This window comes from Vicugna pacos, chromosome 23 (genome assembly GCF_048564905.1).
Source record: "Vicugna pacos chromosome 23, VicPac4, whole genome shotgun sequence".
NCBI classification, from domain to species: domain Eukaryota; kingdom Metazoa; phylum Chordata; class Mammalia; order Artiodactyla; family Camelidae; genus Vicugna; species Vicugna pacos.
Window position 1 is genome coordinate 34477003 of NC_133009.1, and position 27029 is coordinate 34504031.

Genomic DNA, 27029 nt, shown 5'->3' on the forward strand with positions numbered 1-27029 from the left:
CTTGAAAAACTGAGCTAAACTGTGTATACCAGCGACAGCAATATTGACTAAAATGCCAATCCTATAGAAACATGCAAGATTTGTATAGAAAGTTAGCATTACAGTATTAGAACATTTTAAAATGTTATCTTCTTAAGGAAAAACTGGACATTTTCTTTAAAAAGCAGGTATCGCGGGCTTCCTTCTTTTCAGTTTCCCATCTTCTGACTAGAGGTCGGTGATGACTTTGGTGAGATCAATATTCAGCGTTCACATTGTTGTGACTATTTTTCATAGTGAACAATGGTGAATGCTATGATGGTATTTGCAATCTTGAACGCCCTGTTTTCCTCTGGAGGCAGTAACTGTCACTTCTGGCATTTGCTTGATGTTTTCCTCACTCATTGCTGATTGAGCATCTGCCATATCAGTTTGCTAGGGCTGCTGTAATAAGGCGCCCCAGAGTGTGTGGCTCATTAAGCACCAGAAATTCATGCTGTTTTAGCTCCGGAGGCTGGAAGTCCAAGATCAAAGTGCCGGCAGAGTTCGTTTCCTCTGAGGACCCTCTCCCTCTCCCCTTGGCTTGTGGACACTGCCTTTTGGCGGCTCACACACACCCCTGGTGTCTCTCTGGCATCCTAATCGCCTCTCCCTATAAGGAAGCCAGTCAGACTGAACTAGGGCCCGCCCTAATGACCTCGTGTTAACTTAGTTACTGTTCTAGAGGCCCTGTCTTCAGATACAGTCGCATTCTGAGCTATGCGGGCGAGGGTGGGGGTGGGGAGATGGGCTTCAACACATGAGTCCGAGGGGGACACAGTGCAGCTCCCCTCTGCCCAGAGGTGGCAGCTGGTTCTCCTTACTTTCGACCACATCAGGAACACTGATCCCATCTTTCTCCAGAAGCGGCCCTGCCTTCTGGCACTCGGAGTCTTCGCTCAGCTGTTGTCCTGGAACCTGCTTTGACCCAGACCCAGGAACCTCCACTGCCTCCCCTGAGCTGTCTTCACCCACCCCCTGGTTTTGATGAAAAGCACCTCCCAGCAGCTTCCTGAGAACGGTGTGTTTCTGAACGTCTTTAATATCTGTAAATGTCTGTCTTCCCACTTGACAGAAATTTTGCCAGGATGCAGAATTCCAAGTGGAAAAGCATTTCCCCTCAGAATCTTGAAAGCACTGACCCACTGCCTTCAGGTTTTACTGCTAAGTCCGAAAACCTCATCCTCCATCCTTGGTTTTGAATGTCTTCTTCTTCTACTTTACCTTCTCTTCATTTCATCCTTTTCTTTGTCTTTCTTCATCTTATTCCAGTCTCTCAAAAAGTAGGTCTTTTTGAGTCATTATCCTGTCATAAGTGGGCCTTTGCACTTTGACAATTTTTAGGTTGAGAGATCTGATTGCATCATATCTCTGGTAATAATTTCTCCCATCATTTTCCAGATCCCCTTCCTTAAATTCTTACTATATGGATATTGTTTCTTCCTGACTAACCCCTTCAATTTTCTCATGTTTTGACTCCCTATTTCTATTATTTAGTTTTATTGGTCATTTTATTATTCTTCATTCTTTCAAAGTCCTTAGATTTATCTTCTAAACTTCATATTTAATTTTACATTTGTTACCCTGTATTTAATTTTCAGAGTTCCTTTCGGTTCACTGACTCTTTCTTGTTTCTTTTTCTTGTTTTGTTCTATAGCCTATTATTCTGGTTTTATATACATACACTCTTCTCATCTTCTCAATTACTAAATTGCTAAAAATAGGAGATTTATTATGCATCTGCTTTCCAGCTTCCAAACTTGTATTAGCGTCATCTCATCTGCCATCTCCTGTGCCCTCAGGAGTGAAGTCTTTTATTCATTTCCTGTCCATCTAGTAGAGCGTCAGGAGGAAATGGAATGCATTTGTTTAACTGAAAGCTCATACGTTCACATGGTAAAAGGTACTCTAAAAGATATTGTGTGTTTATTTCCTCATGTTTACACCTCCCACCCCTTACATAGACACCGGAGGACTGCAAGTATCTGGAAACCAAGTTACCACTTGAGAGACACAAGATTCACAATTGCAAAAGTTAAATAATTACAGAAACATAAGATAGAAGATGTTCTGTTCAAGTTCACTGACTCCGGGAATATGTTTGGAGCACCTAATGTGCCGGCTCAGTTGAAGCAGTTCTTCAGTGGACTGAGGAGAGTCTGCTCTGAATTAAGACAGTGGTTGTGCAGGAGGGAACACGTGAATTTGAAAACATACATATTTTAAAGAGAGATATATTACAAGTTTTGCAATCACTGATTTGGTCTCTGCCCTTGAATCTGTTTGTTGAAAGTACCCTAAACTGGGTGGCTTAATGGAAATTTATTGTCTCAATGTCCTGGAGGCCAGAAGTCTAAAATCAAGGTGTTTTAAGGCTGGTTCCTTCTGAGAGCTGTGAGGGAAGGATGCATTCCTGGCCCCTCTCCTTGTTTAGGGAAGACGGCCCCAATGTACACATGCCATCCTCTCTGTTATTTGACTGTCACCAAATTTCCCCATTTTACAAGGACACCACTCATATGGGATTAAGGTCTACTCTAATAAACTCAGTATAACTTGATTATCTCTGTTAAGACCTTATTGCCAAGAAAGTACACATGATGAGGTACTGGACGTTTGGACTTCAGCATAGGAGATCTTGAGGAACACAACTCAACCCATAACAGTCCCTTTCAAATGAAGGATGAGTAAGTGGGTTTAAAAGTGCGTAAAAAGTTTAGGTAAATTTGAGCAAGGACAACACAAAGCCTGCCACATTCAGGATGTGCAGTCCTAAAGGAAGGTAACAGAGAATGTTTATTAAATGCCCCAGAAGAGTGCCAATCACATCCCTAAGAGACCCATACATACTCTGCCTTTCCCCAGTCACCTCAGAAGCCACAAAGGTTCTCATCTGTCTGTGTACCACACGGATGACCAGAGATGGACTGACTCACTGGTTTAGAAACACAGGCGTTAATAGTACATACTCAATGTAAAATAGTAAAGTACTTTTTAAAAAGTAATAAAATGAAAATGCAGTTTAAAAAGGAGAAGGCATAATTTGGTAAATTATACCATTTAATTTAATTGTAAGTTTATAGAACTTTAGACCTAAAAAATACATCACAGAGAGCAGAAAAGTGAAAGATGACCAAAGTAGGAACAGCTTCCACATCACCTGGGGAGCTTTCAAAAATACACAGACTGTCAAGCCTCACCCCGTATATCCTGAATAGAACTTTCCCAAATGCACATTTTATTCTTAGAAACTCTCCAACCGATTGATGCAAACTGCCTGGTCCATCTGCCTTGTTTTTGAGTTGCGGAAACTGAGATCATTCTAACAAAATTACATAGCATAGGATATATTTAATTAAAAATGATCGAGTTCTGTCTATACATGACTCATTTCATTTTGATCAACAGAAACCCCAAGGATTAGTAGAAATTACTTCAAGAAGACTTTTGTGCATACGGTCAGCGATGAAACTATTCTTCTATTACAGCAAGACAGCTGAGACACTTGCTTCCCTTTAGTAAAATTTTCAGGTCACTAATACTGAATGTTGACAAACTAACAAAAAAAAAAAAAAAAAAGAAAAGAAAAGGAAATCTTCCAAGAAGAAAAGCACAATTTCCTAAAAGAGCTTTTAGAAACTTACAGATGACGTCCTGTCTACTTCACAGCGGCTGCTCAGAATGAAACAGGCCTCGGCGTCGTCCATCCTGAAAGCAGATGAGGAAACAGAATCACGCACACTGGCACGGCTCGCATCGTCTGAAACACAGGACGCCAGCACGTAGCCCAGCGCACGCAAGGTACACGTAAGCCACGAACAGCCTTAATCTTGAGTGAAGGCTGGATTTCCAGCAGATCGTGGCTGTATTTGACTGTGAACAAAATAACTTGTTCAACTGCCGACAGAACTCAACAGTTGATAATGACAGAAGTTGAAAAAGCCGAGTTTTATTTTCTCTTCTATCATAAAATATGTATTTTTTTTCCGTATATGTGGTTTGTGTAAATGAAGGGAGCTGTATTAGCCTTTCGTTTTGACTGACTGCGTTTTGGCTGCAAGGCCTCGATGAAAGTAAGAGAGAGGCAACAAAGTTGCTCAGTACATTTATATTTCCTAGAGATGAATCGTCCTCTTGCTCCAAACCCCTGCCCTTCATGGCTTAAGTTCTACAGTTCTTCAATGTACTAAACAGTAAGCATGTTTCAGTGCTTGATAAATAGTGTTCTAAAAACACAGCACTGTCTGTTTTCAAAAGGAGACATTATTTATCTTTCTGGTTCATTCTGGTAAGAGAAATTTTTCTCCAAAACATTTTCTATGGAGAGAAAAGATGAAAGTCCTTGGAATTAGACCAAACCAAACAGTTCTGGGAAAATGTGAAGCAGCCACAGTTATTAAGATAATACGAACATTGTACAACATTTTCTACACATCATCTCCAACAGAGTATTTCAGAACTCATGCAACGGACCTTTGGAACTGGCCTGGAGAAAGCTACTCCCTGTTTCTTGCACGGGGAAGTGTGTTGAAGAATGTATTTGTTAACGGTTAAGTCCCAAATCTTTATGTGACATTAGGATAAGAAACAAACATAAAAATGGATACTCTGTGCCTCTACCCTCTTTTTTAACCCAGCTTTTTGAGAATTACGACCTCTGTGACTCTACGACCTCTTAATTATCCACACTTTCCTGTTTCATTCCTTCGGAGGAATGCTTCTTGTAAATGTGACTGATTTTGCTAAGAAACCATTATTAATACTATTCACACTAAACGAGTTCTGCTAATCCTAGGCAGTAACTAGCTAAGATATGAATGGCTACATCTCAATAGCTTAGGTTAATTTATTAGGTAGTCAAAAGCCTTCATTTATCACACAAACTCATGTTGAACTTAATATGAGCACCACCCATTCCTATCCTGTGAAGAACTCAACTCATTACAATAAATTAAGCATACTGATTATCTATGCAGATGAAAATAAAGATCCAAATTATATTAGTGTCCATGCAACTATTTCTTCCCAGGTCCCAAGTAATGAGGACGGACAGCAAGCTGCTAGCAAACACCTAGCAGTGTGTTTGGCGTGTGGCCGCGGGAGAACGTGACCCACTACAGCACTGTCACGGGCCCACGGGCAGCGTTAATCCACCACCAACACTCACAGCCTCTCAAAGACCCCTCACTTTCCAGTTATGTGCTATTCATTATATTCTGATAACTGCTACTGAATTTTTTGTTTCGGAGGTTATTAAGTTATTTTTAAAATCGCAGTTAAATTGACCTATTATGTAAATCAAAAGTAATGTCAACTTTTCTGTCATGGGCTATCTATTCATCTTTTGCAGGATTAAGCAGCAAAAGGAGTTTGGGAGTTTTCTTCCGTTCGTTTCCTCCCCCACATACACACAAACACAAACACAGAGAACATGCACCCGGGCGCACACTAACTCACGTACTCAGGCCATCTGGAAAAAAGCAAAACAATGACGAAGATAAAACACTTGTGCTAGGAAATTCAGGGAAGAGACCTTTACATCTAAAAGAGTGTGTGGGACAACTCAAGGATAAACACGAAGGCATGTTTAAAACTTGAAAAGCAAAAGAAAACATCGAGCAAGGCCACCTCTGCTACGGATCTCGTCTGGCTTCTGAAACTAAGGGTGCTGACTTGCAGACGCCCTGATTCCCTCGTGTCCACAGTCTAATCAGCCACGCTCTCGCTCGGCGCCTGTGGAGGGGCCCCCGTTGACCTGTGACAAACGTGTAAGACCATGCCACCTTTAGGCTGGGTGGGCTGGCACCTGTGCCACGAGAAGAGAGCAACGAAGACCTCTGAGCCCTTTCCAAGACCTCCAGCCCCCAGGGGTTCTTTCATCTCAGACGCCATGCAACACAGGTGTTACCTGCCCAGTGCACAAGACGAACTCTTTAAAATGTAAACCCTGATTCAAACTGCTATGGCATCTCATGTAACGTTCAGCCCAAGATTTTTATTTGCAGAATAGACACAGTATCCAGGGACTTGGAGACGACTCTGGCAGTGAGACTGGATAGCTCAGCTCACCCCCAATAGCTTGGAATCATCACACCAGGAACGAGGAGCAGACATGCTGCTTTCCTATTTTTAACCTTTCAATTTAATCAGCAGTGGGGCTAATGCACAAGTTCATATTCAAAAATACTGAAACACATCCTGCAACACTGAAAATTGCTATGATTTGGAGGAGAGGGAAGATATGAAAACACTGCAAGATGGAAGACAGAGCTACTTACTTTGCTCTCAAAAGATCCTGATCTTTCAGGGCTGAACCTTGAAGGTAGATAACTCTTTGCGACCACATTGGAATCTGAAGTACCCTCCGAACCTGCACATCCATCTCAGTAGGACACAGAATCACCACATAATAATCCTATTCCAAACACAGTGAGCCAAGGGGTAGAAACAATAATGCTTCGTTTTACACCAGGTAGGCAAAGAGAGTATCTAAGAACATCTTGAAATAAGATAAAACAGAAACGAACTTCCGCTACCAAATAAAAGTTGGCATTTAAAACCTGGGCATATGTTAAATACCACGACACTGTAATAAGCATAAAAGACATGTAAAAATCTCACAAGCACTGCACTCAGGCTGGAACTCTTCAATCTTGTTAGTACCATGAAGAGGAGGTAATCAGCACTTAGACTCAGCACACGTTTCCAGCCTGTGAAGTTTTCAGTTATGATTTCAGGCTGATTCTAAAGTATAAACTGCATTCCAGGCAGAAGTGCTGAAGGATCCATTCATACGTCAGATTATTACTTTTAGAATAAAAGCTCTGATGGTGATGTATATTATTGTAAACTGATCACAGTGGAAACATTTCTGATGAATATCTGAATAGAAAATGATTCACAAACCTATTGAAAATACTGACAAAGCATATAAAAATGTTTCAGATCAAAATATTTCAAAATAATGGTCCTTGGGGTAAAATACAAAGTTACTCTTAGTGACGAAATGGTATAAAACAACTGATCTACAGGAATTCAAATTATCTGATAACAGTCACCACTTTATCAGTCTAAAATACATCCAGTGACAATTGCTGGACTTTGAAGAATTCTCCATATTAATGTTAGACAAAATAAATCACTAGGGATCAAAATTTGGGGGGTCAAATTTTCCCCCAAATAGAGTTCCTTTGTGGGTTATAACAAGCATCCAAAATTATTTAATATTAATAATAACATACCCAACAAATAAATATGTAGTTCCTCCAAAACATGCAAACTGCTTTATACAAAAACAAAAGAATGCAGTACATAAATATCACTTCGATTTTTAAAAAAATTTTTTTTTAAATTTTTTTAATGAAGGGAGGTAATTAGATTTATTTATTTAGTAGAGGTACTGGGAATTGAACCCAGGACCTCATGCATGCTAGGCATGCACTCTACCACTGAGCTATACCCTCCCCCCACTTAGATATTTTTAAATCCAAAAAATAGTATTTAAAAAGTGCTCTAAAATATTCATGGAAAAAATTCTCTTTATATGAGTGAGAGATAATTAGATGTACTTAGTACTGTCTTGACCTCAGGATTGTCCAGCCTGTTGACACAGATTTCTTGAGACAATACAAGAAATTCAGGTAGCTCTTTGCCGTCTGTGCTGCGCTAAGTGCATTAAGCAGGAAAGGAGGTCACCTCCATCTGCCCTGGCCCGGCGCTGTGGCAAGGGCAAGAAGTACCTGGGGGCTTTTTCTGCATACACAGAAAAAGAGGTTTTTCTGAATTCACGATCTCAATTCAGCTAGTTATTGTCCAAATTATGTTCCTGCATTAACACTGTAAATTAGACCTAATTATGTTCCAGGAAACAAAAGGAAAAGAATGGAACTTCCAGATTCCACATTTTCATCAGCATCACTTAACAAAACTCTGAAATATCCAAGTGAGCAGATGATATTGAAATGAATTTTTCATTGTTTCATTATATTTTATGTTAAATTTGACTGTTTCATAGAAATATCATTTATGCATTACCCAAGGGAGGAAAAAAAAGCAATCGTTTTAATTCAAAGAAAACCTGTCTTTGTAGCAGAAATGTAGTTCCATCTGTCTTTCAGTATAGATACAGAAGGAAACTTAAAATACTGTGTTTCCCTCGAGCATTTGTCCTATGTGCCTTGTTATATCTGTCATTCTTCATTTACTCTTTCTAAATTTGAGTGCGTAAATAAAAACCCCTCAGAACACAGGCGGCACCATCACTGACTTTGACAATATGTTAGCAGGTATGACCCGTTTAAAGGTACCTGCAGTCTTGGATGAGCGTAGAATTCATTTAAGAAGTCCATGAGCAAATCAATCTTCAGTGAGCTGACGCACAGAACAACATGCTTTTCCGTTTGAGCTCTGTGTCGACTGTAGTTTCCACCTGACTTTTGTCTCTCCATCCACAAATAGGCCAGCTGTTCAAACTGTAATGTGTTTCCCACATGTGAATGAAAAACAGTGGACATGAAAATAAAAATCAATGCAACGCATCTATTGTTCACCACACATGCTCAATTCCTTAGATGAAACTCTTTGCGTTTCAAAAGATCACTGTTCCGTTTAACAAAAGGCTTTTTATAGGATTGCTGTAGAGCCTGCTAATGCCTCCCACGACCTTCAGGTCTTTAAGGAAACATATCAATATGATTTCCCTATGAAATCGTAACTGGGCAGTAAGGTTTATGTCTCTGCGTTAAGTCCAGTAGAATATGGAGCTATGTACATTATGCACTGAGTCAAAGAGAAAAGAATCACTGGAATGTCTCCCACATTCTTCTGTCAACTTCAGCCTACGGCTCGTACAAGTCGGGGACACCCTTACCAGACACGCAAGGCCACATTCTGGGTATATGGTAGCTGGTACGTAAGGGAGGTAGAGGGTATATTAAGGATGACACTGCATGGTTGGTCAGGGGTGGGAAGATCATTTTTATACCTGTGTAAAGTGTATTTAGATACACCTGTGGCCAATGGCCGTACAGTGAAACACACAAGTTTGATTTGTATTGGCCATATCCTGTTTCCGACCGCCCTCTCACAGACACCCAGAGTTCATGGTAGAAAAAAGCTGAAGGTTGCCTCTATGTAACTTTAGCCTCATTTTATATCCCTCTACTGTGTCCTTATCCATTCTCCAAATGCTGCATAGTAGCTACATTTCATCTTCAGATTTTGTTTTAGTTGTCCAACATATGCAATCAATTTTTATTCATTACAACATATGGCTTTTAGATTTATTTTCAAGAATCAAGAGAAATCAACTCTTCACAAGTTTATTTCCTTGAGCTATCATTCTATAATTAAAAACTATACTGTCCTACAGTCCTGGAATTAACATAGTTACACACTCTGTATTTGAAAGAACGCATCGTAAAGGATTGAAATAAAATGTGAGCTATCAATGGTGACTGGAGGAAAAAAAACTCAGTGTTTCTAATATAATATCAAGAGCCATTTCTAAGAAAATTTTAATTAACCGACTAGACAGAATAATAGCACATGTGAATACATTACTGTTAGATTAATCAGCCACTCTGTATTTTTTAATTAAATGTGGAAGGTTTGATTTCATAAAACTTTACACGTCTTTATAAAATTGAACATGCTCGTGTTTACCTGTATAGGTAGGACCACAAGAGCAACACAGATCATGGCAACAACAAAAAGCTTGGAGGACCATGTTTCCGGAGTGACGTCCCCAAAGCCCACAGTAGAAAATGTCACAATGCAGAAGTACAGGGAGTCAAAGAGATTCAGCTTCTTTCCTATTCGTTCCAGATGCTGGATTCCACAAATGCTAAAGAAACAAACGTACATTACAAATAAAAACTTCAAATTAGGCACATTTCTTCTCATCAACACTCTTCTGCAAGCCAAAGCACCTTTCATAAAGCCACTCAGCAGCTGGGGTCTTACATTGCACGATATTGTTTGGGAAACTGTAATTTTTTAAGGTTTTTTTCCGACATCAAACAGATACAGTCTTATTTTGATTAGCAGCCAAAAACTATAGCTGAAAGATCACAAAGTATGTTTGAATAGTATGTAAAATGAATAGACTGAATTTCATGTGTGACTTACACAAACTTTTTGAATGCATGTCAAGGAAACATAGAGACCAGAGAAGCTGCTGATTCCCTGTCACAATAGCGACAGTCAATAGTCTTTTTTTTATCAAAGAGATATTTTTAAGTATATATGCATGGCATATACATGTGTATATGTTTCGTGTGTGTGCACCAACATCCCTCAGTATCCACAGGGGATTGGTTCCAGGACCCCCACGGGTACCAAAATCTGCGGATGCTCAAGTCCTTTACATAAAATGGCACAGTATTTACATATAACCTATGCACTTCCCCCCGTATACTTTTTATTTTATTTTATTTTATTTGTATGGTGAGGCAACTAGGTTTACTTTTTTAGAGGAGGTACTGGGGATTGAACCTACATGCACTCTACCACTTAAGCTATACCCTCCCCCTTGTATACTTTAAATCATCTCTAGATTACTTACAGGACCTAATACAATTTAAGTACTATGTAAATGTTGTAAATAAAATGCAAATATGAATTTGCTGCATACCAGCAACTATTTATCTACATAAGTAGTTGCTGGTATGCAGCAAATTCACATTTTGTCTTTCGGAACTTTCTGGAAAGTTTTTTCCCAAATATTTTCGATCTGTGGTTGGTTGAATCTACAAAAGTGGAAGCTGTGGATAAAGAGGGCCACCTGTATTTAGGAAAGGTTTAAGGAGTTAATTATTGCCAGGCGACCCTCAAAGGGAGTTCCTTAGTAGATCAGTTATCTGTACAAAGCAACTGATGGTATGAAAGCAAGGGAGCAGCACAGAAATTGTTACAAGATGTTCCCAAAGTAGAATTGTTAAAACAGCATTAGAAATAGCACTGCTACTAGCTTAAAAAAAAAAAAAAAAAAAAAGCAAGGCTATGCCAGATTGGAGGGAGATGAGATTTGCAACACAAAAAGTCAGCCACAGAAAGGATCCTAGTACTGATGCATGTTACACTATGCATAAGCTACAAAAAGATGCTGAATGAAAGAAGCCAGATGTCAAAGACTACACAGTGTAGGATTCTATTTATTTTAAATGTCCAGATAAGAGACAGCATATTAGCGGTTGCTTGGGATTGATGGTGGGAACACGTGATGGAAATGTTCTAAAACTGGGTCATGCTGATTATTGCAGAACTCTGAAAATATATTTAAACGATTGAGTTTTACACGTATCATGAGTGAATTTTATGGTATGTAAATTACACCTCTATAAAGCTGTCAAAAAATCGCTGTAGGCTTCTGAATATCTGAGTCCTCCTTCCAGCTTCTATGCAGAACAAGCAGACATCGCTTGATTATGCAGATCGAGAAAAAGTGCCATTTAATGTTTAAACTCTAGAAATTCCTTTTCTAGCCTTTAAGATATCTACATAGTTGCCTAAGTTACATCTCATAAATATTCAGTTATCTTAAATCTTTTTCTTAAGGTAGAGGGTAAGCCACTGGATAGTCAGGTAGACGGGCAGGCACACAAGTAGATGAACCAGGGGACAGAAGAGACACAGCTGGGTATTTGTCATCCTTTGGCTTCTGAGGCAGATACTTTTTTTTTTTTTCTTTTTCCATTTTGTTAACTCCACGTCTCCAGAACAATTCAGCACAACTGCCTCGTTCTAGGTGGAGGAATTCAGTGTGAGCCGACAGGTCATGTGGGTCGCCTTATGTTAGCGTATTTGCTCAGCTGCCCCGACGCAATGTAACAGCCAAGCTAATTCCAAGGCTGTTCAGTAGAAGCCTTCACACAAACAAAGAGAACAACTGTTCGACAACAATGGACATTTCTGTGGAATAAGCTTTGTTTATTTTATTTAAAACAATTTATATCCGAGAATGTAAACAACTTCGAGTAACTTCCACTCTTCCGTAGAAAATAGAATGAGGAAAAAAAAGATAATTTATTTATTTTTAAGGACTGAAAATGATTATTTCCAAATTCAGACATGTATTATCTTGACCTGAACTACCAGAAAAGTCTCCTATTTCGCCTCCTGATCTTCAGTCTATCCTTCTAATGTAACCCACTCATAAGGGCCATATTCATAGTCTTTAAACACAGCTTGGATGTATCAATCTCAGGTTTAAAGGAACAACTGCATTCTCAGTTGAGGAGCCTTCTAGTCCATGGTGTGACAGATTGCTGTAACAGCTGCCAGCACGTCAAGTCTCCTCATGTCCAGCCTCCCTTGCAACATGATACAGCTGTCCTTCCCACTGCGGTGTGCCATCTGTTTCTCCTTGTCCTAGAATTTGAACTGGCCTAATGACCATTTGGACCAACAGAACATTGCCGCACTGATGTTACGTGGGTTGCAAAGTCTAGACCTCAGGAGACCGTCAAGCTCTTGTTCTCACTTCTTTGGAAGTCCGAGACCACTGTGCTGTGCAGCAGCCCCAGACAATCTCCTGGGGGATGAGAGGCCACGCAGAGAAAACCAGGACGTCCCCGCTGCCAGCCAGCAGCAGCAGCCTGACCTGCAAGTGCCGCCGTGTTGGACTCTCCAGTTGCAATGAGGCCGCCACACGACCGAAGCCAAAACAGAAATCACAGGCAAGAACAACAGAAAAACTGCCCCACTCATCAGCCACACGATTGTGAGACACAACGAAGTCCTGGGTTTGGGGGCAGTTTGTTACCAGCAATAGACACGTGGTGCATATAGAATTAACCAGAATGCAGCCTCTGGATCCAATCTGTTTTTTTTTTTTTCCCCCACTTTCCTCTCATTTATCTCCACTTTACTTACTATTTAGACTGTTTACTTATCATAATACATAACCTCCACCCCCATGTCTACTTTTTGCCCAATCTGATCTTTTCAACTGAAAGCCCACTTTCCCCAGTTCCTACAATAATTCCCATTTTTTGAAACCCTACCTCCAATACAACCTCCCGCATGAAGCCTTCGTTGAACCCCAAGTTAGAGTCCTTCTGATGAATTTCTAGAGTATGCATGAGTTCACGACTTAGACAGCTACACTTTTACAGAAGTATCTATATTTAGTGTTCAACATTTTTCACCCCTACTCAACTATTATCAGTCTCTATGACAGTATTTATATTCAATTTATATTTTTATTTCCTACAACACTTAAACAAAGCGCATAGCAACTACCTGGTAACTAACTGCCACATAAACAAATAAACACCTAATTAAACCCTACTCAAATAGTACATACAAATAAACTCCAAAAATTATTCCATGCATACGTTGCAGTTTTTTTATTACTGCATAACAAACTCCCCCAAACGTAGTGGCTTAAAACAGTAACAACGTATCATCTCACATGATTCTGTGGGTTGCATGGGAAGCTTCTCTGGTTTTCTGGGCTCACTCAGGCAGCTGTGTTCAGCTGGAGATGGGCCAGAATGCAGGGTCCAAGATGGCCTCACTCCTGCACTCTATGGCAGGGACCATTGTTGGCTGTGGTGCCTTGGTTTTCTCCACGTGACCTCCCAGCCTCCAATCAACTCATCCAGCTTCCTTATCGTCTCAGGGCAGGCATGGCAGCTGCAAGTCCTCTTAAGACTAGCTTTTATCTGCTCCATTCTACTTGCCAAAGAAAGTCACAAGATCATACCATGCTGAAGGAGTGTGGAAGTAGACTCCATCTCTTCATGAGAGGAGCTACAAAATACTGTGACTGTGTTTTTCAATTTACCAAACCATGTAAATGATAACACATCACAACCTATATAAATCTTAATAAATATTGCTGAATAAACCATAGTATAACCCAAGGCATGTAATTTCCTTGGTATAGCTGTAGTTCAATCCATACTTACATTTTTTATAATCCTTACATAAAATGCCATTTACTTGACCTGAGAAAATCATGCGAGCCTTTCACACATGTATTAATTAATTTATTAAGTCCTTATACTTAGACAATATACCTTAATGCTCTCTAAATTGATATGAAAACCCCTAAAATGATAAGAAAATGAAACAACTATTAATGCATAGGGAAGTTTAATAAAAAGGCAGAGCCCGGCTACTCTCATCACATGATATGGCCGCAGCATCATTTCCTGATTCCAGTTACAGAGTATTTATATGCAACATGTGGAGAATGTTAAGAGAATCTGCCAACTTATTACAGTACTATTTTGGTTACAGGTGACACAAGTAGGGATGTTGTAAAGAAATATGAAAGCATGTATCACTGCTCTATCCCAAACATTCAAATACAAGTATCTTTATATTCTGCATATTAATCATCTTTCTAAACAACAATTCAGCTACTTCTATGAAGGAATGGAAAGAGTGTATCTTCAGGATATGTAGATACATGGACAGTTTATTGTTACTTTATTATGCAATTATTGAGGCTAAGACAGTTTTGGCACTGAAAAATCTTTGATTCCCATGATGCAAAAACATTAATATTTCACTTATATGTTAGTTATTTTTCCTAGAACTGTGAATGCTTCAATGTATTATATAAAGATTTGAGGCTATTCAATGATAATAATCCATTTTAATATAGATTGTTATCTTACTTCCTTCACAGATGTCTCTGGAGCCATTATTAAATGAAAACTGCCTCTTCTCCCTGATCATAATTGATGAATTTCAGTTAATTATTATTTTGTGTCTGTACCCAGAAGAGATTTTAATGATGGGCACAGATTTTCTAATAATATAAATCTAAGAACGTGCTCAAATACGGCACATTCATAATCAAAATATCCTAGTCTGTCTTCTTGTAAAAGAGATACATCTTTTTAGTCAGTCAAAGCCCACGTTAAACTATTTAAATTATATCCTCAATTGAAAGTAGCAGAAGAATTTAATAATACAGGATTTTTTTTTAAATCAGAGCTGGTAGATATTAGTAAACACTCTGTTACCATTAAATTTTCTAGTAATCACATTTAATATTGTCTTGGGACTGGGCAGTAATATTTAAGGGAAAAAAAGCTAATTTAAAATATTTGATTTTAGTGGGTATCTCATTGCAAATGAATTTTTGTTTATTAGCCTGTATTCCCCGCCTAAATATTTGCAGTTAAATAATGTAATGCAATTTCATATATAAAAATAAACCAGTATTAACCATGTTCTATTTAGCTTTTTGTTTAGTTAAAATGCATACAAGTTACTTAGATTCATTTGCAGTAAATAACTATGAAATGGAAAGTTGCAAATGAATATAATTTTCTTATAAATTCTTTACAGTAAAAATACCTATACATTTTAAATGAGAAAGAAACAACCTATATAAACCAATAGGTGCTAATACTTTACTTAAACGTTTCATAATGGGAAAAGGACATCCTAATATAACGTTAAGTCATGTTTATTCACAGACAATCCTTTATTGATGGTTTACTAGTGCCAGGCCCTGTGCTGTACATTAGAGATGCAGATATGTGTATGACACCTTCGTCTACACAAAAAAAGTTTCTAAAATCTAAAGTGAATGATTTTGACCCCAGCTTTATAACACTACTACCAGCAATCATACCAAAAATTAATAATCAAACATGTAACTTGTAACTTGGTTAATGCTAACTGAAGGAAACTACTTAAGCTTTTTTGAACTTCATGCTTCTGAACTGAAAAGTAAATGTAATAATATTAACTTCTTCATTTGGATATTGTGAGATTTAAATGAGCCAAAGCTCAGTGAAATGCCTGACACGAAAGAATGTTCAAAGAATTCTGCCATAATTGTGTCATTTATGTCACAGCCGCAGAACAAAAGAAACAGAAGCAGAAAAATGGGTCAAACGTGAGGGTCAAATATCCACACAGAAGTGTTACAGAGCCTTTGTTCTCCACTTGACAAAAACAAATGTACTATTAACAGCAGAGTCGGGGACCATGGAGAAAGAGTGAGGATGAGAAAACAGCCTGTCCACTCTCTTTGCTTTGGATTTGCTGACAGAGTTGTTAGCTGCAGAAAATCACCACGGATTAATGAGTAGCTATCATCCTGTCCGACCTTTTCTCCACACTGCAACTGTCAACTGCTAGGGAAGGGGAAACGGGCAAGGGTGGAGGGCTCCAGAAAGGAGGGTTAGGCAACTTGCAGGGTAAACCCATAATCTTTAACTATTTAGAAAGAGAGCCATGCCGTCTTCACTGACCTTCGGCAGGTTCACCGCTGTCATTTACGGGAAGTGGCAACCAATTCTCGGCAACGCAATAAGGGGAAAAAGGTTGAGCGCTATTTCTGGGCCAAAATGTTTATATGGGCTAGTGACCTGCTTTAAAAAGGACTACCTATCACTGAGAACTTCCACTGCAATTACATAAAAGGCTGCATATATGTACGTCATACGGGTTCTTACCTAGGTGCTTACCTACAGAGTTCACTGACCTATGTGACTACGAAGCAGATCGTCACAGTGTGATCTTTTCAGATTTAAATGTTAAATATTTTTGCAAAAATCCCAACAGAATTTTCTTTTTTTATACTTTACACTTAACTCATACCCACTGCTATTATTTAAGTAGGTATTTAATTTTATATAATGTGGATTTTCTATCTTATGAAAATTAAACATACCTATTTTTTGAAATGCTATGAATTTCAAGAAGCAGAGAAGTCCTGCCATGCACATATTTATGTTTTGCATAAGCGTGGTCAATATTTACAACACTGAGCTCAAACTGGACTTTCAGCAATATTTTACACAGCCATTCCCGCCCTCGTGCAGTCAGTTTGATATGAATACTCAGCTGTGACCATGTCTATGTTACAGATCACTGTCACAGAACAAAAATCCTTGAGGAATTTTACAGTCTGGACTTTGGCACGTTTTTAAAAATCAAGTGAACATGCACGTAAACTATGCAAATTAAAGGAAAAATGCCAGCTACTCAAATGGATCCTTAAATCCCTCCTCCGAACTTGATCACCACCAACATGCACCAGAAACAGAGAAATGCCCTCGGGATTTCAAATCATCCAACACTTTCACGATCAATAAGGGTAACAGACTGACTACATGATGAGAACCCTATGAAACAAATACAGCTCATGAGAGATACAATGTTTTCTTTGGTTTTCAACCAATATTTGCTGATTTTCAGGTAATGAAGGCAATAAATAATAATGGCATAAGAAGAAATATTAGAAAAAATTTTGTAGGTGGAAAGGGATGTAAATTATTTTACTCTTGGATATGTTGAATTTATCATTTCTGTAAGATATTATGTCCGAGTATTCTATTAATATGTACCTAGAATAAACCATACTTACACTCCTTGGGTAAACTTTACTTGATGGTCATTTTTGTACAGTTGTAATATTTTTGCTTCCAAAAAACAGCACTATGCACTCACTGGCTATTACAAGATAAATAATAAAGGTATAAATAAGAAATCAAAATCATTCCAGTCCTTCCAACTCTTGAAGTAATAATATCTAGCATTAATCCTGTTGCCTGTTTGGTATTTTGTTTGTTCTGCTTTCATTTTTAATGTAAATGCACTTTTGATTTGAATTTGGCAAAGGATATTTGTATCTATTTTTTCAAAGAGACCTTGGTCTGTAGCTCTTTATCTCCGATACATGTTCCTTGAAAAGCCGAGTTGGCAGTAGATACAGAGGTCTGCAGTCAGATACATCTGGCAACTCTGAGTTGAGTATATTTTATTCAGCAAAAGACTTTTCAGATTCCTTTAATGAGTTACTGTTGACTGCAAATCTCCGAGAGTAGTATAATTTTCATAGGATTAACCAAACATCTGCCAAAGTTCTTACTCTTGATAGAATATCTTGAAGTATTAGGGTTTTATGAGCTGAAACATGAGAACATCAGCCCAGGGCTTGTGGTTTGTTTAGCTTAATCATTAAATGGTTTAGGTAACTTTGTACCTTTGCCCATGCCCTGAATTACACCACACTGGATTTACTGCTGCTTGAAGAAATTTAACAGTGAACTGTCAGTCTCTGAAGTTTTTTCATTTTGTTTTGGTTTGGGGGATTTTTTAAAATGGAGATCAAAAGATAAAATTTTAAAATGCGACATTTTAGAAGTGTTCCATCTCTGCCCTTACTCTCAATTTAATAGTACTTAAAAAGCCATAAACAGGCATTTTGGATTGAACTTCCATTCATTCTTTCCATAGATCCACAAGAATCAATATGCCTTGCTCTTTACTGACTTCCTACAAATCTCAACTTCAAGCACATCTAACAAAGTACAGTTTATAAATCCGGGCCCACGGCAGCCATGCTGAGTGCTGGATACGCACAGAAGAGTCCTGTCCCTGCTCACAGGGAAGCCAAGGGAGTAGGTCAAACACGTGCATAAGCACCGCAACTATTGACACGTGGATCACCAGAAACGAGCGAGTCCTGTGGAAAGCAGGACTCCAAATTTTACCTCAGTAAGAAAATTCTAAATTCTGCTTTTTTTGTTCACTGGAATACCATTAAATCTTACTAAGGATAATTTTAGTTAAAGAAGCTATTCAAACACTCAGGTGAAACTCATAACCATTTAATTAAAAAAGGATGAGACCCACTTTGCACTAAATACATAAAGCCATGATTTATATTATACCAAACATTTTATTTCTAATTAATTTAGAAACAAAAAGACTAAGGTATTTATTTCTTTAGCTAAATACACCTTCATTTAGAAAAGCTAACATCTTAATTCTTGTATTTTAAATCGCTTTTTTTTTTCCTTTCCCTCACTTAGTGAAAGAAGTATCACCAGGGTAAGAGCCAGAAATTATTTAAGACCACACGCTACACAACAGAATGGTAAGTGTTCTTTTGATATTAAATTCCTCAATTGAAGGGATTCCACACTGTCCATTACCAGTCCTATAGAATATACTTCCTTTAACAAAATTACATTGAAGTGCAGTGTATTCCATTTCCTCTCCTTTCATCGTTAATGGCCTAAACAAAATAAAAGCATATGCTGAACAGTCTCTCTCAATTACTCATAGACCCATCAGCCTATGGACCATTTCTAATATACTGCACGCAGATGGAAGAGGGGGGTTTCCATTCATGGCATGAAAGATAGAACTTCCAGTCACATGCAGTGTTTTGTTCTATGTTCCTCAGGTTATATGCTGAGAGGGTGTTCATAGTCATCCATAATCATTTACTTTAAAATGTCTACTGCATGTCAATGCAAAATGTATTTTCTACTATCAACTGTGAAGGAAATAGACAAACAAGGCAACAGATGATCAAATGGATTAAACTGGTGAAAATTCGGAGAAAAATCATTACAGCCAAAAGGAATAAATAACATGGTGAGGTCAAGAATCAAGTAAAATCAGGATCATGTCCTTGACATTCCCATTTTAGAAGACTAAATATTAAGAAATTAAACCCTTACTAGAAAAAATGGGGACCTGTATCACCAGTAGAAAGCTATTTAAGTTACTTTCGTATTTAAAAAAAAAAACATGGATAAGACAGTAAATAAAGACAATGTGAAACTTAATCGTCTTACATTCTTACTAATAAAAGAAAACTTACTCATTACTACTTGCTTTCTGGAGAACTTTAAGGATTTTTCTCTCCCGAAGCTTCCATAAAGGGCTTGTAATTTTGTTTTTGCCGTGCTGTAGGTCATACGCTTTTGAAAAGGTTTCACATTTATCTGTTCTATTTATTGAGGGCTACTAAGTTGGGCACAGTACTAGGTACTAGGGGAGAAAAAAGTGTAGAAAAACTGACAACTTCCTTGATGGAGGTTAAAGTGCAGTGGAAGAGACAGAAAGTGATGAAAATAGACGTAAACAAAGAAGAGTCCTCCAGTGCTAGGATTTCCTATCATAATTGAATGTGATCTAATCAGGGATCAGGATTCAATGAAAAAGTGATGTTTACATTAACATAAAAAAGATGAGTCAGCTTTACCTGGCAGAGAAGGTAGAGCATTCTAGGGAAGAGGGAGGTTAGTCTGACGGAGGAAGTAGGAAGAAAAAAAAAAAAAGGCAGGACTTCTGAGCAGAGGAAAAATAAAGGTTGCGAGATGAGAATGAAAAGATGAGGGAAACCATAAAGGAGCAGGAAAGTTACAACATATGAAGGAGTTCTGTATTCACCCCACAACACATGGAAGATCTTAAACAAGCATCACGCAAGTGTGTGGTGACACAGTCACATTTACATTTCCCAAAAGTCACTGTGATCACCATGAGATGAATGTTTGGTTGGAACCAAAGTGGAAAGAGGTAAACCAGTTACATGGCTGTTGCTATCAAGAGGTTATATAATTCAAAAAGATAACATGCCCCCCAGTGTTCATAGCAGCAGTATATACAATAGCCAAGACATGGAAACAACCTAAATGTCCGTCAACAGATGGCTGGATAAAGAAGTTGTGGTATATTTATACGATGGAATACCACGCAGCCATAAAAAATAAAATAATGCCATTTGCAGCAACATGGATGGACATGGAGATCATCATTCTAAGTAAAATAAGCCAGAAAGTAAGAAAAATATCATATGATATTGCTCATATGTGGAATCCAAAAAAAAAAAAGGCAAATGAACTTATTTACAAAACAGAAAGAGACCCACAGACATAGAAAACAAACTTACGCTGTGCTCACTTTGTCAGCACACATACTAAAACTTATGGTTACCAGGGAGGAAGGGAGTGGGAAGGGATAAATTGGGAGTTTGAGATTCGCAGCTACTAACTAATACATATAAAATAGATAAACAACAAGTTCATAGTGTATAGTACAGGGAACTACATTCAATATCTTGTAGTAACTTATGGTGAAAAAGAACATGAAAACAAATATATGTATATTCATGTATGACTGAAGCATTATGCTATATACCAGAAGTTGACACAACATTGTGAACTGACTATACTTCAATAAAAATATATTAAAAAAAAAGACGTTGTGATAGTTTAGATGAGTGAGGTGATGACTGAGAGAAACAGAAGTGGAAAGACTTATAGGACATTTAAGAGATAAAGCCCATGGGACTATTTTTACTGGGCGTCGTGTAACAGAACAGGAGGTGTTAAGAATGACTCTATTCTCCAGGGCTGCCCAAAAGCATGGACACTAGCTGCTATTTCAGTGATGGACGACCGGGGGGGATACACAGCACACACTTGCTTTTGGACATATTTAGTTTGAGGAATCTAAGAGAAAATGTCACAAAAACAGCTAACTTGTAAGGAACACAGTTAAAGCCATAGAAACTGGCCTAAGGCCACTAGTCTGGTCACAATGATTGGATTCTTTCTGGTGCACTTTTGCAACCTCCAGAGTAAAGACGAAAAGCTGGGATGTCAGACCCCCGCCCTCACAATCTTGCTGCCAAGGACAGTCAGAGCAAATCATAGATCAAATTCTGCCACGTAAAACACTTGCTAATCCCTGTTCTGTAAGATCCAAGGGGTTGCTGTTCTCGCGTCCTTCTGTGCAGAACAACAAATACACTGACAAAAAGGTTCACCCCAAGGGAAATCTGAACATGTACCAAGGGCAGGTTCTGTGAACCAGCCTGTGGAATCAGATCACAAAATGCTCAGAGTAGGAACGAGTCTGCAAGGGTCTGCAGACCTAAGGCACCCCTTCCCTAAAGGGTTAGGCTGCTGTGTGCATCGAATGCTTACAATCCAGTTATGCAGAGGCAGAAACAACACTCTCTTGCCAACTACACATCTTGAAAACTATCTTTAATTCCCTTTACGTTAATTTGTAAAACTTATGACACAGATATTGATGCATGAAACTGGTAGTAACCTGGTAACGGGTCCCTGATGAGAATCCTTCACATGCTTATCAGCCACGCCTGGATTTTAGCTCATCTACACACAGATACCGCACTATCCTGAAATGTTTAGGGGATTACAGAAAATATAGCTGAAATATATGATACAGTCCTAGGAGAAAAATATAAAGTGAAACGAAAGGGCTGAGGACGGACTGCTGAGAAAATATGTGATTTAATGAAATGTTACAGAAGAGGAAGAAGACATAAAAAGAGTATGCATGTGTGCGTGTACCTATGGAGTGTGTGCACTGGTGCCCCGCGTACCCATCGCAAGCTCACAGCCCCCCATGTTACGTGTCAGTCACTCTTCATGTAAACTTTTCTGACTTTAAAGCTGCGAAGTATTAAATAATATTTACTACTAGAATATGGGAAATACTAAAACCAGTGACTTACATTGGCTTTCTGAGTCCTATCTTGATATCAGAGATCCCTTCTAAATATATTTTTGCTCCATTCCTAGTACTAAAATCATAGAATAAGGTCATTAGCTCTAAGGATCATAGTCCCTTTTCCCCCTCCTTTGTTAAGGCTTAAAATTTCAAAAACAAACAAAAAGTATGATATCTATTCCACTTTCCTCTTTATTTGTACTTTTCCATCTTAATCATAAGTTTACTTTAAAAAAGAAAAAAAAAGAGTATTCTTAATAGGAAAAGCCCCCAAATCAAGTCCCAAACAGGTCAAAGTAACTTCTACTGGGTGCAAAGAAGATAAAATAGAATCTTGCATTAAAAACTCAACTGTGAAAAGCATTTACTACAGTGCAATCTGGCTACAGGATGGCCTTGAGAGGAAGACAGTGAAGTCATGAGACATGACAAACTATAAATTGCTTTGTATACGACACCAAGGAATTTATACTGCACTGAAGACTCTGAAGACACAAATGAAGAATTTTAAGCGAGAGAATGTGGTCAATTCGAGCAGTGTCGAGCTCATTGATAAAAGTCCGCTGATGCCCTGAGTGGCTACCACTGCTCCGAGCAGCAACTGTATTTCCACTAGACTCAGAGTCTCCAGGGTGACAAATCACCTTTCAGACACTGTCCATGCAAATCATCCAAGCGAAGCTTCAGCTCTGAGCAGAGGACATAATGGATGTTAATAAAAAGCTACTGAATTCAGTCCCAGAGCACTTTCTAGGTGGAGATCTTGCCCCTCTGCAATTTATTTTTTGCTTGACTTTTTCTTTAGTTATCTTATTCAATTCTCAAGAGTGAAGTGTGTAACCAATAAAATATTACCTTGACACACCATTATATAGTTAAAGACAAATTCATATTTAGAGTTGATAAAAATATGTATACATCTCAATTCGATTCAGAAAAGGTCTGATTTACAATGCATTTCTATTTTACTATCAAGAAGTTAGTAAAATAAACGCTAATTTACACGTTTCTGCACATGTCAAATATGAAATGGCACCAAATAAGTATCAGCTAATTTAAGCTGATTTACACTCATCTGACATGTTCCCACAGGGACATTTTGCTAGTTAGCACCACGTGACAAGACCAGGCCCAAACAGTCCGCCTCTGGTCAACAGTGTCTGGAAATCAAGTAAGGCATAAAATAAGGCTTATTACTGTATCCCATCTGAAATGGGCCAGATTTAATTAGCCACCAAAAGGAAAAGAAAACATAGAGCTTAACACGATACTTCACATTGTACGGGGCAGGAATTACTCTCATAGCAAAAGTGACTCATTTTTTGTGCAATATTTGTGTAATAACTCATCTGAATACAACTTTTCAAGTGTACTATTAAGGTATTATGTTCATTAACAGGAAAACTTTGTCATAAATAATAACCCTTTGACATTCATAATGCTTAATCTCTACTTAAAATCAACTGAAAAAATTCCCCTACGAGATGACAGGGTGAACTTACGTCTATTTCACAGAGGATAAAATTCAAAAAACTTTGTAATATACAAATATTAGCATATGCAAATCAGAACACTCTTAAGAAGTATCTGACTGGTTCCTCTGAGCAGTTGACTAACCTTTCTATTGATGGTGTATTTATTGCTTGCAAGCTAGCACCAAATATATCACTAACTATGTAGAATGGTCTCCAAGGTAAATGAGTATTTCTCTTTTTCACTGGAAATTACAACTGTTTTCCTGATCAATAACATTTGTTTAAAGAGCAGTTTCAGAAGGTCAATGACACATTCTCAACTAAAGAAATTTACTGGAAACATAATTTGCAGTAACATTTACCTAATGCAGATTTTGCTCCCATGGCTTCAATTTTTTAAAGATTTGTAAGAGCTTTCCCACATCAGATTATTTATACTCAAAGAGATTAAGCTAGGAATTAATATTGCAATGAAGGTACTACCGTTCGAGAAAATCTTTGATTTTGTATTTTTTGGCATCCAAAAAAATAGCACTTTTAGGATCCAATATATAAAAATAAATATGCCATTTCCTTTGCTTTTTACTCGTCATGAGACTCACTCAGCTCAAAATTTCATTTAACAGACATTATTCTAATAGCATCTAGCCCCATTCTTTGCAATTGTGAATGTCACAGAATGACACAGCTTCAGTGACCTTGCTGGGAGAGTTCGGGGACACGCAGGGAGCCCTGGCACAGTGGTTTGAGAACAGCTGATCTAACCCGACTCCCTTCCCCATAGAGGCAGCCTCTTAGGGAGGAAAGAGTTGAAAACCTGACCAATGGTCTGTCTCCTCATAAGAGGTAGCGCCGGGAATATGATGTTTCTCATCCCTTCCCTCCAACTTTGTAGAAATCAAATACTACAAGCCCTCTCCTAGAAAACTGTGGAATTAGGCATGTTTTTGTTTTAAGAGAAAACTCAGGAAGGAAACCAGTTGCCTCAAAGCACTTTGTTAATTTAAGTTGTAGGTTCTACATCCTTCCTGTACCAAAAGGAAACCAAACTTACAATCTAGTGAACTAAATGACTAATTCGTCATTCAGCTCCTAATTACCTAGGGTGAATCTCCCAAATAAGATGAAATGTGACTCAGCCATGCCATGTTTCCTAAGTGACCAATCCGTCTATAATATCTTCTGCTTGGGTCACGTAGAGAGGAAGACTTATGTGACATCAATCCTGTTACTGTAACCTGTCTTTAGGCATCTGCCACGTAAACCTCTAAAACATTCTGATACACGTTTCAGGGACTGGTGGCAATATATAAAACACGGCTGGTATAGGAGAGACTGATAACCTATAAAGGATCCTTTAGTGTTCATCTCTTCAGATAGGATTGAATTTAAAATCAATTTTATGTTTTATATTTTCAATCAAGTATTTTGCCCCAGACTTACTGTACAAACTCAGTATCATTCCATTAACATAGTTTATACAAGCAAAAGGAAATAAGTATAATTTCTGATAAAGACAAATGATTGAAGATTTAAAAAAAAAAAAGACGAATATATTGCAGAAGCACTGGTGCTCGATGGTGCAGCCCAATTGTCAGGACCCTCGACTGGGTTGTTAAGAAATGTTTCTTTGAGGATTTAACAGATGAGCCTAGACCTTCAGGGGGACAAAAGCTAAGTGGAGACGACACAAGGCCAAGGGGACACTGCTGAGAAACCCCAAGCTGGGAGTCATCACAATACCTTCAGGGAACAGGAATCAAGCAGTGGTGCAGCCCAGTGGTTCAGAGAAAACACGGCGTAAGTTGAGGTCAGAGAGGTTAGCATGGCCCAGACCATGGAAAGCCCCATAAATTACTTTTGTTTGTTGCTTTGATCCAAATGCATTGGTGGGTAATGGAGGTTCTTAAACTTGTAACAATATTCTTACTATTCTGTGGAAATTATTGCAAGAAAGCAGCAGTGTCAGCAGACAGAATAGATGTCCAAGCAAGAGACAATGGCTGTGTGAGGAGCCGTGACAGTGCGGATGGAGAGGTGGATGGTGCCTGGAGAGATCCCGGCTCCAGAGCCAACAGGCTGGCTGGATGACCAGAGGCTGAGTGTGAGGGAAAAGGAGGAGGGCAGATTGACTCCGAGCATTTTACTTTTTTTAAGGGCCTGGATCAATAGCAGGATACTTGAGAAGATACAGGGGAAAACTGCCTGGAAAGAGAATCAAAAATGTCTGGGGCTGCAGAAGCTACCAGCTGATGGATGGTTTTGGAAGCCACAGGCATCTCTGAGCCACCCAGGCAGATGGAGGTGCAGGTCCTGGAAAGTAAGAAGAGTTTCGATAACCTTCTCTCTAACTCTTATCAAATGTCTGGAAAGAAAATTATATTGGTGAGAGTATAAATGACCCTCCACCCTCTACATGCTCAAATTTGGCTCCCAGAATAAAGCTGAACCCTTGCAAAGCACCATAATTTGTACCACAACACACTGTCTCCTGAAAGAATTGGTTTCAAGCATCTGCTAAGGTCTCACATGCAAAGTAAAGATGGCAGGTCACGATCAGACAAACCTGGGCTCATTCCTGGTGCCCCACTTATTTCAAAATCTCCTTAACTCCTTCCTCTGACCTTACTGGTCTCCTCCCTAAACTGGAGGGAGTACTGCCTACCTTAGAGTGCCCTAAGGCTGTTATGGGGGCTCAGCAAAACACTGAGCCAATAAGCAGAAAACCAATGCTTCTTGTCACCATGTAAACTTTTGTAAGAAAGAATCCACGCTGTGCTTCCACACTTGTTACACGTCATGTCTCCGGATCACTCTGCCCACAGAGCAGGCTCCTGAGTCCCTGGGAAGGGGGACATTAATTACGCAGAGGGAAGTGTGCTTCCTTCCTTCTGATAACGAGGGCCTAGTGCAATCCGCTTCTCCTCCACCTCGGCTGCCCTAAAGCTTAATGCCGGCTTTATACTTCATCCCTGCTCCACTGATTTGTCGTTTCTTCTCCTTCTGTTCTAATGATCCAATTTCACATCTGTTTTGAAAACTGCCTCAATCCTTTTATTGAAGGTTTCATGGTATTTCTCTGTCTCCATCTGACAAATGAATAAATTAAGGTTCAGAGAAGCTATCACTTAACTGAAGTCACACAGCAAAAAGGCGACACAACCAAGAACTCTTCAAACCTAATGAATTTCTGTTTTTAACTAACGTCCCCCCAGAGAGCTGCACATATACACGTGCTCCTTTGAGAAATAAAGCCTAAAAAGGACAATTTTTTCTGTT

General features: G+C 38.7%; 1 protein-coding gene across 1 annotated transcript in view; it reads right to left on the reverse strand.

Annotated features, from left to right (window-relative positions):
* KCNT2 (potassium sodium-activated channel subfamily T member 2) overlaps positions 1-27029 on the reverse strand; it is a 173817-nt gene that overhangs the window by 130691 nt on the left and 16097 nt on the right. Inside the window, exons 5-8 of the mRNA XM_072948260.1 lie at positions 9682-9862; positions 8325-8489; positions 6297-6433; positions 3663-3726 (exon numbers count right to left, since the gene is read on the reverse strand). Of these exons, the coding sequence (XP_072804361.1) occupies positions 3663-3726; positions 6297-6433; positions 8325-8489; positions 9682-9862 (547 nt within the window). The remainder of the gene's footprint in view (positions 1-3662; positions 3727-6296; positions 6434-8324; positions 8490-9681; positions 9863-27029) is intronic.